This window comes from Galeopterus variegatus, unplaced genomic scaffold (assembly GCF_000696425.1).
Source record: "Galeopterus variegatus unplaced genomic scaffold, G_variegatus-3.0.2 Scaffold5637, whole genome shotgun sequence".
Classification (NCBI taxonomy): Eukaryota; Metazoa; Chordata; class Mammalia; order Dermoptera; family Cynocephalidae; genus Galeopterus; species Galeopterus variegatus.
Genome location: NW_007731748.1, coordinates 4,756 through 17,249, shown reverse-complemented (window position 1 = coordinate 17,249; position 12,494 = coordinate 4,756). Strand labels below are relative to the sequence as shown.

General features: G+C 32.8%; 1 protein-coding gene across 1 annotated transcript; it reads right to left on the bottom strand.

Annotated features, from left to right (window-relative positions):
• Positions 1 to 7: 7 nt before the first annotated feature.
• NPHP3 (nephronophthisis 3 (adolescent)) lies at positions 8 to 11,259 on the bottom strand (the record flags this gene model as incomplete). The annotated part of the gene is made up of 9 exons (XM_008589756.1): positions 8 to 64; positions 3,943 to 4,068; positions 5,152 to 5,392; positions 6,331 to 6,458; positions 7,254 to 7,329; positions 8,345 to 8,586; positions 8,924 to 9,113; positions 10,325 to 10,447; positions 11,165 to 11,259. Coding segments are annotated over 9 exons (1,278 nt in total), but the record flags the coding sequence as incomplete, so codon positions are not given.
• Between the last annotated feature and the right edge of the window lie 1,235 nt (positions 11,260 to 12,494).

Sequence of the window (12,494 nt, the reverse complement as noted above, 5' to 3'; positions counted from 1 at the left end):
TTCTGTGCTAATCTCCTATTTTGATGATTTTTACTTTGAAGATACGAATACCTAAATTGTACCTCTAGGGGGAAAAATGTTAGTAAAAAGTTAGAAGTACATTCCCCCCACTTGTAAAATAAAGTTCTAAAACTGATTTCAGAAAGTTTCAAATATTACGTTCAATATGTTAGTTTTGAGATTCTAGGATTATACTGTGATTCTTATGTTTACAGCGAAGTCAGGAAAGTAGGGGGTAATTTTTCTAGCTTGAAACTTATTTATGTTGCCTTGGTAGGTCTTTTACCATTTTAAAAAAATTTAGTGTATTCAACTGTAAAATAGCTTTTCTAGTTACTAGAGATGTTTTGAATTTCAAAAATGAAATGAAGTCTTTCTAAAATAATTCCCCTCTGGAAACTCTGGTACGCAAATTTAGTAAGGTTTAACTTACAAAATTTTATGATTTGATAAAGTATAATATCTAGAATACAACATCTTCTAAAGGCCTTTTATCTGCTCTTAACTTGCCAAATCTTATTTTTTTGTGTGTGTGTCTAGTATAGTTTATTAAAAACTATGGGATTTTACCAGAAAAAAATCTGGTAACAGGTATCTGTTGATACCTAGAGGGCTCTCTTGATAGTCTGCATGCTATGAAAACTTCTTTATGTAGGCAGTTGGTTATGGGAAATTAATCATCGCTGAATTTCGCATTACTAAAAAAACCCATCATGTTTAACCAGATATGTAACACCATTGATTCTTATGTGAAAGATTGAAAAGCAATCTCAAAACTGCCTTAGCACGAAGATTCTAAATGATAGTAAAACAAACAATATATTCAACTTTAATTCTTTTCTCATTGTTAACGGGAAGTTCATTTATGGTTCTACTCAAATGTACAAGAAGGAATATGTATTATGGGTTTATTCTTTTAATAATATTCCCTGGATACTTACTTACAAACACACTGATCAGTATACAAAGGTAACCACTTAAAAATATTTAAGGATATTTTAAGGATATATATATTTGTCAAGGAAGCTTCAATACCTCCTCCCTGCCTCCCCCCATCACATATTTCTTTCATATTTCCCTTTCTGGAAAGTACTGATGAATGAACATTAATTATAACTAGCATAATTTGGATCCTACCAATTCAGATTTATAGTTGACCTATTCATTATGAGTTAAATATTAATGTAAACACAATACTCCTATTTGAGAACCTCAAATACACATGTACACACAAATACACTCGAAGAGATAACTGAGCTGTTTTTATCATTGAAAACAGGCATTTTGAAGTAGGCGTTCTACATAAAAACATCTGAGTTGGTAGTACAATAAACACTAAGACCAAAATATAGTTTATTGTATTTAAACTTGATTCTTTTGAAAGGTATAGAGTGGTCATCCCCCAAGTATAATTAAGTTTTACCATAAAGTCACTTAGAATAATATTAGAAGTTTCTGCTTTTTTGTCTGTTTTTCTAGTCCAAATTTTGGAGGTAAAAGAATACATCCATACTATCCTTTGGCTAGTTTTTTCCTTTTTTCAGGGATCTTCTATAGTACTAGTCTCTGATTATTTCCTAAAACAGTTTTTTTAAGGTGGTGAACTTAATGCATTACTTACAATGTATCAAATTACTTATATCACTAAATAATCAATCTTTAAGCTCTCATAGCTTAATTCTAAGATCAATGTCAGGTATATTTGTGAACTCAATTACTTTCTGCCTTTTATAGCTGGCAGACCAAGAAAGATATTTTATTTTTTTCCTCTCTTGAACTTCTCCCAAAAGAGGAAAGGTGATGCTTATACGATCCTGCCTAATTTAAGTCAACACTATAGTGCCTTAGAGTTATACCACTGCCTTTCAAACTTATGTGCATATGAATAACCTGGGGTCTAGCTAAAATGCAGATTCTGATTCAGTAGATCTGGGGAGAAGCCTGAGTCTGAATTTTTCATAAACTTCCAGGTGGTGATGACACCAGCTTGTGGACTACCATGTGAGTAGCCAGGCCTCAAAGAACATTAACTAAAACTGTATGGAGTCACCAAGGTTAAGTTGATCAAACTACACAGTGAGTATTGACAACATTCAAATCTTTTTTTAATGTTTCATGTATTTCTTAAATAATTATGCAAAATGTACCTCTCGTATAAACTACAGTGGGAAAAAACCTTGAAATTGCACTTTTATTTAAAATAGTGAAATATGGTTATCACATCTTTCACTTTTACAATTAATACATGTTGGAATCTTATGAGTATTAAAATTGATGAAGGTATTATACATAAACACAAAAATGGCATAAAGTAATATCCAAAATGTGGCAGTATTTATAGAATCTAAAAAATATATTTTCATTATAAAAATGGCAGACTAATTTGAGTTTGAGGTAAATGAAGAGACAGATTTAGGCCATTTAAGAAAGAAGATAGAGGAAAATGTCATATCCATATTTTAGGGAAGGTCAAAGAATGCTAAAGAGCTTGACCTGTTACTGTATTAATGACTTCAGACATTATGCATATACATACTACACAGTATTTAAACAATACAACATAAAGGGCAGAGAAAGCAGAGGGACTGGCCCAATCTGTTCAAGGAAAAGGTAGAATAAAAAATTTAAAAATGTAACAATCAGGGCCAAGCCTGTGGCGCACTCGGGAGAGTGCAGCGCTGGGAGCACAGCGACGCTCCCGTCACGGGTTCGGATCCTATATAGGAATGGCCAGTGCGCTCACTGGCTGAGCGCGGTGTGTCCCTTTACTGGCCAGCTGCCAAATAAATAAATAAATAAATAAATAAATAAAAATAAAAAACTCATTTTCCACTAAATCTCTTCCAGGTTTTCTTAATTATTTCTTTTACTTCAAAGTTAAGCAGAAATAGCTTAACAATGTACCCTCCTTACTAAAACCAACTTCAGTGCCAGGATCACTGGAAAGAGTCCCACAAAGGCTAAAGACAATCTATGAAGCTCTGTAACTGTACTAAATGAAAGTAGACTTCCCTGGCATTTGTTTTGGGGAATAGCTATAAAAATTCCAAACATCACTCAGGTTAGAAACCTACAGCAAAGAAAGTTTACGTTTAATTATAGGCAAAGCCAAGAAAGAGTGAAATAAAAATGTTCATTTAATCAACTACAAAGACCTCTCCTGCAGTCCTGACAATTGGGTATTTGTTATGTTTATGGTGGCTTTACACAGCAAATTTAATACTAGTGGAATTTTAGAATTTCTGAAATATAAAATAAGTTTGAATTAGAATGCTGATGAATACATTTGTATTTGGAATGTATTTTAACAAAACCAAACCAGAATCTTAAGTCTGAAATAATATTTTTAAATGTTCTACTCAGCTCTTTGTTAAAAAATTAAATCATGATTTTAAAAGCTTATATAAAATAATCTATGCATCAGAAAGACAATTTTATTGATAGTAATTGAGGCCTAATTGATATGTTATAAAACATGTAAGCATTCCAAGGATGACTTACCATCTTCTTATACAAGATTGCAAGATGCTTCACTGTATATGCCAAAGAAAATCCAGTAACATAAGCACAAAACCTATTTCTTTATTGCCCAATGGGTACCCATACCCGTTTCTTACCCATCAATGGGCAAATGCCAAAAGCTTAAAGACAATATTATATAGAGAGATGTAGAACATCTCCAAATTTAAAAACTAAGGCTATGCTCTGAACTAAACAGTTGGTGTTTTACACTAAGAGGAAGAGACCACCTTAATATCTAACTTCAATAATTTCTCAAGTATTAAAGGAAGCATTAGAAGATAAATAATAAACTTAAATTTTCTTTATTTTTACTGGGCCATATCTAACTCATGTGTATATATATATATTTTTTTTTTTTCATGTTTATATTTTATACCTTAAGATCATTCATTTATAAAGAGTTAAAATGTGGGAACTTACCATTTGGCTATAGAGAACAGCTAAGTTCACCAAGGCAGTAGCTACACTAGGGTGCTTTGGGCCAAAGGATTTCTGTCGAATTTCAACAGCCAATTCATACAAAGGTACAGCTTTGTCAAGTTTTCCCTAAAAAACAAAAGTGAAATCTAAAAAAAATATTAAGGCTATAAATACTATCTTAACAGAACTTTGTCCATAAATAAAGTTTCATATTAAAAGGTAATTTTGAGGAAAAAAAATCAGAAGCATTTCCTCCCAGTTTAATGGTTAACTTTATAGATAACTGAAAATTTAATAGAATACGTAAGTAAAGCTATATACTAAGTATAAAAACATTTTCTTTGATAATTCAGAAAGCCTTTTAGAATCACCCATTACTACTCATTGTTCTGTTACAGTAAAAAGATGCAAGTTAAAGTAGAATTGCTACTGCACATAATTTGGAGACCACATCAAAATAAAAAACTCTCCCTTTACTGGCCAGATGCCAAATAAATAAATAAATAAATAAATAAATAAAAATAAAAAACTCATTTTCCACTAAATCTCTTCCAGGTTTTCTTAATTATTTCTTTTACTTCAAAGTTAAGCAGAAATAGCTTAACAATGTACCCTCCTTACTAAAACCAACTTCAGTGCCAGGATCACTGGAAAGAGTCCCACAAAGGCTAAAGACAATCTATGAAGCTCTGTAACTGTACTAAATGAAAGTAGACTTCCCTGGCATTTGTTTTGGGGAATAGCTATAAAAATTCCAAACATCACTCAGGTTAGAAACCTACAGCAAAGAAAGTTTACGTTTAATTATAGGCAAAGCCAAGAAAGAGTGAAATAAAAATGTTCATTTAATCAACTACAAAGACCTCTCCTGCAGTCCTGACAATTGGGTATTTGTTATGTTTATGGTGGCTTTACACAGCAAATTTAATACTAGTGGAATTTTAGAATTTCTGAAATATAAAATAAGTTTGAATTAGAATGCTGATGAATACATTTGTATTTGGAATGTATTTTAACAAAACCAAACCAGAATCTTAAGTCTGAAATAATATTTTTAAATGTTCTACTCAGCTCTTTGTTAAAAAATTAAATCATGATTTTAAAAGCTTATATAAAATAATCTATGCATCAGAAAGACAATTTTATTGATAGTAATTGAGGCCTAATTGATATGTTATAAAACATGTAAGCATTCCAAGGATGACTTACCATCTTCTTATACAAGATTGCAAGATGCTTCACTGTATATGCCAAAGAAGGGTGATCAGGAGCTAACGCACGCCTCCGAATGTCTAAAGCTCTTTCATAAAGTTCTTCTGCTTTATCGTACTGTTTCTTTTCATTGCATAGAGCCGCCAGATTATTCAAAGACTGGGCACAGTCAGGGTGATCTGGTCCTAGAACTCGCTCCCTCATTTCTAAGGAACGCTTCAGAAACTGGTCGGCTATTCTATGAAAACAACCCCAAAATGGTTTAAACAATTTATTTTCTAGAGGTCAGAATCGTGAGCCCTAATTAAGTGGAGAACTGAATCATTTTTATTCTCAGATCCAAGTTAAAATGAAGGATTCCCCTCAAAACCCACTCTACCATTCCCATTCCTTCCTGCCCTTTTCCTGATAGTTTGAGAGCCTAAAGTATGGGGTGATTTCCTTTGGGATCACTGCCTCAATTCTCCACTTCATTTCTAAAAGACAAATATATAGATATTTTTCAAAACAAATTTTTTATATTTTAAAATTATTTGACAAAGTCAAACAAAAGATTTTGGTATTCACTTGTTCTTCCTTAGGAGTTAGTACTAATAATTTTAAATAAAAGAAACTTGTGTGAAGTGTGCTAAATATTTGTTACATTTTTCTTTTTTTTTTTTTAAAAGATGACCGGTAAGGGGATCTTAACCCTCGACTTGGTGTTGTCAGCACCACGCTCAGCCAGTGAGCGAACCGGCCATCCCTATATGGGATCCGAACCCGTGGCCTTGGTGTTATCAGCACCGCACTCTACCGAGTGAGCCACAGGCCGGCCCCTTGTTACATTTTTCTGACATCCAAAGTTTCAAATCTGTTACATTTTTCTGACATCCAAAGAAATCCAAAAACACTTCTTTTTCAGAAAGTATAAATATAAATGCCATTTTGAGTCTTTTAACTCAAAATGCCATTTGAGTCTCCAAATAAACTAATGAATAAAACTAACAGCCATCTGTATTCTTTTCTTTATTCTCCATTAGTCCCAAGTTTCTTCTTTTGTGAGGTCTCATGTACAGTATCTAAACAGACTCACTTTTCATAAATATTTAATACATACTAGGGAAGCTACAGAATAACTTTTTAGTTGAGAAACAATGTGAAAGAAAACAATAGAGAAAATGCCATGCTACTCACTCCAGGTTATTTTGTAGATAGTAGAGAACACCCAGTTCATTGAGGGTCCGAGCATTATCAGGTGTGTCCTTACCTAATGTAAGCTCTTCTAACTGTAGAGCCCGTCTACGTAAAAGGGCAAATCCATACTAGAGCAAACACAAAATTAAAAACAATCACTAAGTAGGAGCAATCTTTGATTCTGAAACAATATACTGGAGTCCTAAAAAAACACTTTCTCCTTTTTTCCCCTTTAATCTACATGACAATTATTTTAAGCATCACACTGAATTAATTTAATGGTTATTAAGAATACACACATATATTTTCACATAGCAACACATTCTAAGATTCATTAAAAACGATTTTGTGAAAATGCTATGAGGTATTTTAGCACAGTAAACTATGTCTCATCTTCTTAAAAAGGATTAGAGAACAGAATTAACTTGTACGTATTTACCAACCCCATTCTCAAAACACTTAAACATCAGGTATTTAAACATACACATAGCATTTTCAGTTAAAACAAACAAATATGCTATATTTAGATTTTATGAATAACTTACAAAAATGAAAATAATCTTTTGTGTTCAAGGGGAAGAATTTCTTCACACTTGAATATAATATAAAATGTTAACAACTTTTTTTATTCCCTTTTCCAACCCTTTAAAGAAAACAATTGAAGTAGCTTTAAATTCCATCTTCCAAAAGTTTAACCTTCAAATGAACTTTATAGTTCAACTTTTTAAAAGTCTAGTAAGTTGTACTTCTCAGTGATACTAATAAACATGTATTATAAGTAAAAAAATGTTAATCAGTACTTTTTTAGAAGTCACTTTAAAATCTAAAGCTCTTAAACACGTGAGGTTTATATACTTGAAATATTCAGAAATGCTCTTTTCCTCTTTGGTTCAAAACACAAAACAAAAGAAATCTCTCATTACCAAGTTGCCTTTTCTCCTTGTAGCTTTCTGACGAATTTTAAAAGACTTTTTCCTAAAATGCTCAGCTTGTTCATATCTTAAAAATAAAAAGTACATTAAGTCAAATAAAAGAAACACGTTCAAAGCATAATTATTCAGTGAAAAGAAAGCACTTCTTACATAGTGTAAAGCCATTTTGGTCTATTAACTATAGCATTATTCTGGAAGTGATAGTCATATGGAATTTAAAATCTCCAAAAAAAAGCCTTCATGAAACAAAATTTGACAAAAAATAAATCAATCCTTTAAGTTAGCTGATATTTAACTGTTTTTAACTTATTTAACTCATTCTGAATCTCTAAAGGACAACCTAACTAAATGAAAATTCAAAATTTTAGTATGCTATTGCATCTCGTTCTGCACAGGCTAATTTTTGGTCAAATATAAATGTGAAATTCACATAAAACTTATATGAAACAATACTTCTAAAAGACAAAAGAAAAAGTTTCAATATATATCACTTAACGATGGAGCAAAAGAAATAATATCTGATAAAGGAAGAGATGCCATTCAGGGGGTGCCTATTAGATATGAGACTTTTTATTATAGCAGGGATTGACAAACTTTATTTATTTTTGGCTAGTTAATATTTTAGGCTTTGTGGGCCATGTGGTCTCTGTTGCAACTAAACTCTGCCGTGAAAGCATGGAAGCAACCACAGATAATATGTAAGGGGAAAAATGTGGCTGTGTTCCAATAAGACCTTATTTACAGAATTGGACTTGGCCTGTGGGTAATGGTTTGCTGACCCTGTATTAGTAATGCACTCAATATTACAAAGCTAGTCAGTGAATAAGCCAGGATTCGAATGCAGAACTATATGACTCCAAAGTCCATGCCCTATCCTTCACACATCTTCAAGCAGAGATGAAACTTGTACTTCTAATTTTCTCTGCTTACCCCATGAAGACCCAGACCAAGAAATATTATTTGAACATTATGTATAGGATAAGGAAAAGTACACAGCCACAAAGCAAAGCCTACCACATGAGTACATTAAAAAACTGTAAATCCCATTCATACATTCAGAATATTACTGATCTAAATCTTACTTATTTTGTTTCTGATACAAAGTTGCAAGTGCCTCAAGTTCACGAGCAGTATGTAGATGGTCCACACCATAAGCATTTTCTGAGATTTCCAATGCCTGTTTATACAGTTGTTCTGCATTGCCAAACTTCTTCCACTGCACATACACACTTGCTAGCTGGTGGAGGGACTGAGCTACTCTTGGGTGATCTGGATCTAAAGCTGTTTCTCGAATTTCTAGAGACCTCTGTAAAGGCACCACAGCCTGGGGAAAAAAGGTCAAAGGCCAATGAAAGTGAGTGAAATGAGAAATTGTTTAACAGACACAAAGAGTGATTACATATTACAATGATGAACAAGCTAACTATCCTGATCTGACCATCACACATTGTACACAACTACTGAAAGCCAACTTTGTACCCCACATACATGAATAAATTATCTTATAAAAAAAAAGTGAGTGAAATGCCGTAAGATCTGTCATCTGACTAAACATTAAAGAACTCAGCACAAAAAATGAAAGCTACATTAACTCCTTGGAAGAAGGAGAAAAGAGTAAACATGAAAAGCCCACCCTGTCTCTGACTCCCCTTTGAGGTTACCTGACTGAGAAGGCCTAGATCCTTGAGAAATCTCCCCAGGGTTTCATAAAGATCAGCTAAGCAAATCATGTTCTCCTCGCCTTCACAGTTTTTCTCATACTGCTTCAATGAATCAAAGTATTCTGTTGCCATTGCGCTTTTGTCCTTCCCAACAAACTGCCAATAACTCAGCAACTCAGCAAAGTGTCCTCTGTTTCAACAAATAACAGTAACTTAATGAAAAACAGACTTTAAAATCCACTATAGAGTGAAAATGCCAGAATTCATATCAAGTTATTGACAATTTATTAGAAGGCAAGTGTAGTATAGTGAGGCAAGACTCAGATTGTCATCTAAGTCTCACTGCTTCCTAGCTCTGTGATCTTGAGCAGGATGTCTGACCTCATGTGCAGAAATGCGGCCACCAACAATAACTGCCTCAGGTGTTACAGTTAAGATTATGGCACACAGTAAGTACTCCATTGTGTTGGCTATTACTAATATCATCATGGTTACTCACCAATGAAAATTTATCTGAATCTTTTTTAAACATTTCATGATATGCAGTCAACTGCTGAGTTCACCCAAGAAATTATTTTAAATGATGGAAATTAGAACAGAAGAAACTAATGAAACACAGGCAAACTATCACAGAGTATCCACTTCGCATTTTTATCATGTAATTGAATGACAAAAGTAAGCTTATTCATCTGTAAATGTTATTAAGTAGGATGGGAGAGCTGGTAAACTAAAGAACAAACCTGATTTCAAAGAAATCATGAAAAATTGGAATGGGGATCAGAAATGACTTAGGAGGTGCAACAAAAATTTGAGAGTTCACTTGGGAACAAAACAAATTAGCTATTTTATGATAAATGTCTAAATTTCTAAGTGAAGCAGACAAACCCCCTCATGAGGCTTAGTAGGTTAGAAGTTTGGCTCATAAAAAGGTCGTTCTGCCACTGATAAACATACCAGGAGAGACAAACAGAATACACTTATCAATCAGGGTAATCTTTTCTTTAAATTCAACACCAGTCAGATCCTATTTGGAGCCCAGAGTCTGGTTTGAAATCTACACTTTGAGATACGTGAAGGCCCTGAGAAGCAGACATCATACACTACCTCTCTGGGATGTTTAGACTGAGACCTGCTTAAATGCAAGAATAAGATATAAAGTTGTCCCAAGATCATTCCAGCCCTGTTTTTATGAAGCAGTAACACTCTATGTTTTCCTCTTGGAAAAAGTAGATCTCACAGCAATTTGCAAACTTTATTAATTTCTCCCACACTGTATTTCAGGTACCACCAAAACTGAACTAATTTTCAAGTTTAAAATGCTGTTTTTTCTTAAATTGAACAACTGAACAACTGTTGAAATCTATCTTTTGGGGGGAAGATGTTCTATAATAAGTTTCTTACCTCTTATAAAGATTTTGAGACACAAAGAGATTGAGAAGGCAATCGTGCAACTTCTGTTTACTTCCCTGCTGCTGATAAAGCCAAGGGAGTTCATCTGCACTTCTCCAAGTCACTCTGTCCTGACTATTAGAAAGAGTAGTCAACGCTCGATCATCTCTTCCTACAATGAAACTGCTTCTAAAAGGCTTCAGACCAATGTTGAAGGAAGAAAAATACATTTAACATATCTCTGACTCTTTAAGTATAATCCAATTCTGAGAAGGTTAGGCCTAAATCAGAAGCTTTTCCAATTTGCCTATGAAAGTAAATTCAGTAATATTCAGGACCATCAACCAAACTCTAAAGGTATCTTCTTAAAATTGAACTATTTAAAAAAAAAAAAAAAAACACTCACTGGACCCAAATACACACAGATACATGCACACATATTTTAAACTATTAAACTGGACTAAAATAAAAACAATAAGATGATCCGACCATCAACCAAACTCTAAAGGTATCTTCTTAAAATTGAACTATTTAAAAAAAAAAAAAAACACTCACCGGACCCAAATACACACAGATACATGCACACATATTTTAAACTATTAAACTGGACTAAAATAAAAACAATAAGATGATCGTGCATTAATTTCACTTCAGTTTAAACCTTCAGCATAATATTAAAACACAAAATCATCTTTTTTTCTTTTGACATTAACAGAATAGGGAGAGGATTTAATCTTTTTTGTAATAATTAAATTTTTATATTTTAAGTTAAAATCTAAGAAAAAGAAATAAAGACACAAAGATAGGGTGTGTTGCAGAAGTTACATAAAAATAATATGGAATTTATAGTACCTTAGCTGCAAGGTGAAATAGTTGATTAGCTTTTGCCTATATGAAGAAATAATGGTGGGACTTTCCATATACTCCAGTCTCACGGTTTCCCAAGCCTAGAGAGAAAAAAAAAATTTTGCATTCTACTTTATGTAAATCATTGCATATCTAACTATAAATTTGTAAAAAGGAATTTACAATGATTTCAACTTTATAGTTGTACAATAGAAATAACATTAGTATATTTTAAAATTCAGGATACACTTATGTGATAAACTGATATTAGGAAAAAAATCCTGTACTAATATTTAAGAACTCAAAACAATTCAAACTTTTAGTTAATACATTAAAAAATCTCAGATATGTGAAGTGAAAAGTTATTCAGAAGAGTAAATTATATTCAAGTGTTACACAAAAAGGAGAAAGATAAGGCTGTGAAATTACAAACATTTCTTATCTAAAAATATAATACAGCATACTCAAATAAAGCCTTCATTTTCATTTGTATACATATATGTGTCAGCCACGGCATTGTAGATGATAAGAATTACAGTCTCCCCTCAGTATCTGTGGGGTACTGGTGCTAGGACTTCCTGAGGATATAAAAATCCTCAGATGCTCAAGTCCCTGATATAAAATGGCATAGAATTTGCATATAAACTACACAAATCCTCCCATATACTTTAAATCATCTCTAGATTACTAATACCTAATACAATATAAATGTTATGTAAATAGTTATTACACTGTATTGTTTAGGGAATAACGACAAGAAAAATATCTGTATATATTCAGTTCAGACACAATTTTTTTCTGAATATTTCTGATCTGCGGTTGGCTGAATCCATGGATGCAGAACCCATGGATGCAGAGGCCCTACTGTATATCAGTCAACAGTTCCTAAAGATATACTACTATGTGCTAGACATCACGTCTAGTATCTCACAAGGACCACTGACCATCTTTGTTAATCCTCTTTACAACCCCTGTGGTAAGCTGAAAAAGTCTGCCCAGGGCTTAAAATTTGCCCAAGATAAGATAGCTATTAAGCTGTGAAGAGCTGGGTAATGAAAGGATGCTGACTGACTTCCAGAGTACAAGCTCTTAATACATATAATAATACCAACAGTTCGATGAAACATAAAGTTCAAAAAAATGTTTTTCTCTTCCAGAAATAAACTACCTTTTTTTGTTTTTCTAATTTTTGTAACAGGCTTTTCTTCTCTAAATTTTAAAAATTTTATTGTGGTAAGAACACTTAATATGAGATCTATCCTCTAAATAAATTGTTAAGTGTACAATGCCATATTGTTAATTATAGGGACAATGTTGTACATCAGATCTCTAGAAC